Genomic DNA, 6000 nt, shown 5'->3' with positions numbered 1-6000 from the left:
TTCTTCTTCTTCTTTTCTTCTTCTTCTTCTTCTTCTTCTTCTTCTTCTTCTTCTTCTTCTTTTCTTCTTCTTCTTCTTCTTCTTCTTCTTTTCTTCTTCTTCTTTTCTTCTTCTTCTTCTTCTTCTTTTCTTCTTCTTCTTCTTCTTCTTCTTCTTCTTCTTCTTCTTCTTCTTTTCTTCTTCTTCTTCTTCTTCTTTTCTTCTTCTTCTTCTTCTTCTTCTTCTTCTTCTTCTTCTTCTTCTTTTCTTCTTCTTCTTCTTGCGATGGTGATACAACTTCCTATATGATTCTATCACTGCATTTGTCTTAGTATAACTACATATTAACTCACAGCTCTTATTACACCAATAATCTATAAGACGAGGTCGTTGGCGATCAAATAAGATGAAAGAAAGGTGGTTGGATAAGAAGATACTTATCTGTTGTACTTATTTAAACATTACAATGATTATTATTATTACTTCTGCTGTATTAATATTATTATCATCATTATTATTTTTCCTATTGTTATATCCATATTAGTTATTTCCGGGTGTATTATTTTTCCATTAATTCATGATATTACGTTTCTTATATTTTTTTATTTAAATGGTTTAGATTTTGTACTTTGCATGTTTGAGGTAATATTCATAAAGATGTACATGCCTGTGTATATGGAATGTTAAGATAGTATACTGGCAATCTCTATCATATATAAACAAACGTCATGCAATTTAAAAAGTTGTAGACATCAGGCTTTAGCTAATTAATATTTAGAATTATCAACGCCCTCATGCTGTTACCATACCTGCAAAAATTTCCCTAGAATTTCCCTAGGTTTGTGATCTAGCTCACCTAACCTAGCCTAAGATTTCCTCAGGTTTGTGACCTAGCTCCTTGGGGTGTGATTTTCATGTATGCATCATTAACTAGGTAATAGGTTGGCCAGGGCACTAGCCACCCGTTGAGACACTACTGCTAGAGAGTTATGGGTCTCTTGACTGGCCAGACAGTACTACTTTGGATCCTTCTCTCTGCTTACGGTTCATTTTTCCCTTGCTTACACACACACACACACACACACACGGAATAGTCTGGCCTATTCTTTACACATTCTCCGTCCTCATACACCTAACAACACAGATTACCAAACACCAAACAATGCTTCTTCACTTAAGGGGTTCAGTGGCCACTTTCCTCTTGGTAAGGGTAGAAGAGACTCTTTAGCTATGGTCACCAGCTCTTCTTGTAGAAGGGCACTCCAAAATCAAACCATTGTTCTCTATTCTTGGATAGTGTCATAGCCTCTGTAAATAGGTCTTCCACTGCTTTTGGTTAGAGTTCTTTTACCTGAGGGTACACTTGAGCATAGTATTCCCTCTTATTTCTCTTCCTCTTGTTTTTTAAAGTTTTTATAGTTAATTTAGGAGATGATTATTTTAATGTTGTTACTCTTAAAATATTTTATTTTCCCTTTTTTCCTTGCCTCACTGGGCTATTTTCGCTGTTGGACCCCCTGGGCTTATAGCATCCTGCTTTTCCAACTAGGGTTGTAGCCTAGCAAGTAATAATAATAATAATAATAATAATAATAATAATAATAATAATAATAACTGTCGCCACGTTATCCAATTAATCCAACGATTTATGTTTCTCACTGCCTTTAGTATAATATGTATGGTAGTAATAAGCATTGAACTTAATTCTGTCACCTTTCGCTTGGGTTGTTTTTATTGAATCGATTCTTTTTCACAGAAACGTTTTTACGTCTTGGTGTCCTTATTGGTTAGTGCCGTATTATTCTGCATAAATGAAAGCAAATTTTTCCCCTCAACGAGCATTTTATTTGTGTAAGTTATCTAAATGTGTTATGTTCTTTTTTAATTATTAATGATAATGATATATTCTTCAGAACCCTTTCTATGTCATGATACAGTCCGCCATTATTTACAAGTTAATTAAAGTCAAATGTATGGTGTTTTCACCCCGTAATTTGTTCTGTAGTTATTAATACCTCACAAGAAAATTCTTTGCAGAACCTGATCCATTTTTCAGTACTGTACTTGTATTAAAACACCAATGAAATACACTTAATATTTTTCATTTAAAACAGAATCAAGTCAAAATTTTTCTTCCCCAGACATAAGGCTGTTACAAATATCTCTGTGGTTTCCTTCAAATGTCTCTCGGGAGGATTAACAGAAGCATTAGACAACGGATGTTTCAAATTAAATACTGATAAGAAAAAATCCCAGGTTACGAGTTTGCTAATACAAACTCTACCTGAGAGTCATTCGGTGCCTCTGAGGGGGATTGGGGATTCATTTTTGCCCTTCGAAGGAGTAAATACATCAAATATTGACGTGTTACCTGATGAATTCTGGTTCGAAAACATGACGACCAAGGATTCTATAGTTACTCTAGAAAAGGGAAATCGGCCTTTCAAGAAAATACTCTTCTGGAATGATGTGAGTTGATTTAATTTGGTTTTATAAGAAAAATTTGTATACAGTACTTTAAACCAACTGAGCACCGCGTGGTTTATTATAGCACCTTTTTGTCTAGTGTGCTGATTCACTTTCATAGTGGTATCCCATTCAGTTAATTTCTGTATCATATATTAGTCACATAAATATGTTTTTATTTATTTGCTTAATTTGTTTTTGAAATAGAATAATCTGAGTTAATACCCTAGTTTGACATATTTTCACTGATATTCTTAGTCTTTTAAATAGTCTTCTTTATAGACTGTATCTGTCGCAATTGATTGCGATCCTTCCATGTGGCGGTGCTGGTTTAGTATGTGGCCTACCCTTTTTATTCTGGTTTAGTATATGGCCTACCATTTTTTTATTCTGCTTTAGTATGTGGCCTACCATTTTTTATTCTGGTTTAGTATGTGGCCTACCATTTTTTTATTCTGCTTTAGTATGTGGCCTACCATTTTTTATTCTGGTTTAGTATGTGGCCTACCATTTTTTTTATTCTGCTTTAGTATGTGGCCTACCATTTTTTATTCTGGTTTAGTATGTGGCCTACCATTTTTTTATTCTGCTTTAGTATGTGGCCTACCCTTTTTATTCTGGTTTAGTATGTGGCCTACCATTTTTTATTCTGGTTTAGTATGTGGCCTACCATTTTTTTATTCTGCTTTAGTATGTGGCCTACCCTTTTTATTCTGGTTTAGTATGTGGCCTACCATTTTTTATTCTGGTTTAGTATGTGGCCTACCATTTTTTTATTCTGCTTTAGTATGTGGCCTACCATTTTTTATTCTGGTTTAGTATGTGGCCTACCATTTTTTTATTCTGCTTTAGTATGTGGCCTACCATTTTTTATTCTGGTTTAGTATGTGGCCTACCTGCTTGTTATGTTAGGTTAGGTTAGGTAAATACTAAAACTGATAGAATTTCGTAGGCCATATTCGAAAGGTAGGCCACATACTAAACCGGCACCCATATGTCTCCAGAGAATTTATGTTCAAATTTTTATCTCCCAAAAATAGGCTTTTGGCAACAAGTCCTTTTACATCGGCTTTGGCCAAGAACCTTTCGTAAAGGCCAAGTGTCGCATCAGCAACTGCTTCACAACAGGAAACCGTAGTTTATTTGCCCCAGAGGAGCTTGATGCCCTGATCTGGCACGTTAGGTCAGAGGACAAGTCCTTCCCTCCCAAGAGGTAGGAGGCATTGAGTTGGCTTCATACATTTTCAGTCATTTATGAGAAATTCTTTTCTGTCTGTCATTTATTGCTAGTTATTATCATTAATGTCTACAACAACAAATTTTGCTTTATATTCATTTCTGTTCTTATATAAAATAATTTTCATTTATAAAGCCTTTCAAGTCATTTTAGTTATTTTAAGTCTTGTATTGATCAGCAGTACAAAACAATCACTATAGATTTGTTTAGTGTTGTGTTGTTTGTTATTTATTATCACCATTATACTGAACCCTCTCCCGTTACATAGTCATTTTCTGTCATTTATATCGGCAACAATGACCTTAGATGTCAGGATGCCAGAAAACTTTAAATCAATCAGTCAATAAAATCAGTCATTTATAATTACATGTAGAATAACGCCTTAGTGATTGTCGCTATATTTAGTCGTATATGAAAAAAAAACTGATTCAGAGTTATTTTTGTTGCCTCATAATCAGTCAACTCAACATTGATTGAAAAGAACTGGATAGTTTTGTCATTTTCAGTCTCTTATTATCAGTCAGTAGTATATGAAAAGCACAATTGTGATCCTTTCCATATGTATGAATTACATCTTTTAAAATTTATTTGAATTTTATCTCAAAAGAATATAGTTCTCTTTAATACTACAATATTGCTTATAAATCACCATAATGATTAATAAACTTGTTTAAATTTATACAATATAATAGTAATTTATTTATTTCACATATTTGCTTTAAATTGAATCTTCTTATCCTTCATAAGACAGTGATAAAAGCTTATTTTATGATAAATGTTTCGCTTCACGAACAGATCACCTCATACTAAATACGTATTTTGGACTATGGAATCACCTCTACATGTGTTCACTGATCTGTCAGTATTCCAAAACATCTTCAATTGGACCTTCACTTACAGGCTAGACTCGGATTTTCCTAACCCGTAAGTTAAAGATATTGTCTGAAGTTGAACAAACGTCAAACTGGTTTTAAACAAATTTATTCAATCACTTTTATAGTTATTATTTTCAGGCCTCAAGTTTGCCTATACCATTGTGTAATGTATGTTTTATTCTCATTCAAAGTGTCAGCTCAGTTATAAATGCATTCCTTCTACTTGTATTCCAATATGAGGACGTATCTAGTTTCTTTCACTAACAATAACATCATATATGTGGCACTAAGTGCTTCCCAAAAATCGAGGCTTATATTACTAATTGGATTCTATGGATTATCAGCAGTATCTTGTAGTAATTCCACTATTGAAAAATTACAGTTTTCCTCACCTTTAGATTATCTTCAAATGTGATTTATTTTTACATTTTCTCAGATGACTTTGGATGACTAACAAATGTGTTTTGAAATTATTACAGTATTGGCAATTTAAGACAAATCACTTTATATATATATATATATATATATATATATGTGTGTATATATATATATATATATATATATATATATATATATATATAAATATTATTTATTCAAACATACATACACATACCAAGGCACTTCCCCCAATTTTGGGGGGTCGCCGACATTAAACAAATGAAACAGAAAAGGGGACTGCTCCCTCCTCTCTACGTTCCTCCCAGCCTGACAAGGGACTCAAGCGAGTTCGGCTGGTACTGCTAGGGGTGCCACAGCCCACCCTCCCACATTATCCACCTCAGATGAAGCTTCATAATGCTGAATCCCCTACTGCTGCTGCCTCTGCGGTCTTCCAAGGCACCGGAGGAAGCAGCAGAGCTTACCGGGACTGCGTCATAATCACTCACCATTCATTCCTATTTCTAGCACGCTCTCTTGCCTCTCTCACATCTATCCTCCTATCACCCAGAACTTTCTTCACTCCATCCATCCACCCAAACCTTGGCCTTCCTCTTGTACTTTTCCCATCAACTCTTGCATTCACGACCTTCTTTAGCAGACAGCCCTTTTCCATTCTTTCAACATGGCCAAACCACCTCAACACATTCAAATCCATTCTAGCTGCTAACTCAGCTGCTAAATATATATATATATATATATATATATATATATATATATATATATATATATAATATATATATATATATATATATATATATATATATATATATATATATGTACTGTATATACATTTAAAGGTCAGATGCCTGATGCACCCTCTCCAGTGCCTTCTATCAAAGGCAATCTCTTCCACCAAACCTCTTCTCTCCATACCATCCTTCACCTTGTCTCGCCATCTAATTCTGTCTCCCTCTCGATCTTACCCCACTCACAGGTTTCTCCCAAACCCTTCTCACTCCCTTCCCACCATTCATCCTCAATAAATTCCCGTACCATCTCAGT

At 34.3% G+C, this 6000-nt stretch overlaps 1 protein-coding gene across 1 annotated transcript in view; it reads left to right on the top strand.

Moving 5' to 3' along the window:
• Positions 1 to 6000, top strand: part of LOC137625927 (uncharacterized) — a 205809-nt gene that overhangs the window by 93896 nt on the left and 105913 nt on the right. Inside the window, exons 4-7 of the mRNA XM_068356940.1 lie at positions 1736 to 1830; positions 2121 to 2448; positions 3486 to 3658; positions 4478 to 4606. Coding sequence (XP_068213041.1) covers positions 1736 to 1830; positions 2121 to 2448; positions 3486 to 3658; positions 4478 to 4606 — 725 coding nt within the window. The remainder of the gene's footprint in view (positions 1 to 1735; positions 1831 to 2120; positions 2449 to 3485; positions 3659 to 4477; positions 4607 to 6000) is intronic.

This window comes from Palaemon carinicauda, chromosome 33, assembly GCF_036898095.1.
Source record: "Palaemon carinicauda isolate YSFRI2023 chromosome 33, ASM3689809v2, whole genome shotgun sequence".
Classification (NCBI taxonomy): domain Eukaryota; kingdom Metazoa; phylum Arthropoda; class Malacostraca; order Decapoda; family Palaemonidae; genus Palaemon; species Palaemon carinicauda.
The sequence above is the reverse complement of the archived record's forward strand: the minus strand, read 5'-3'. Positions and strand labels throughout refer to the sequence as shown.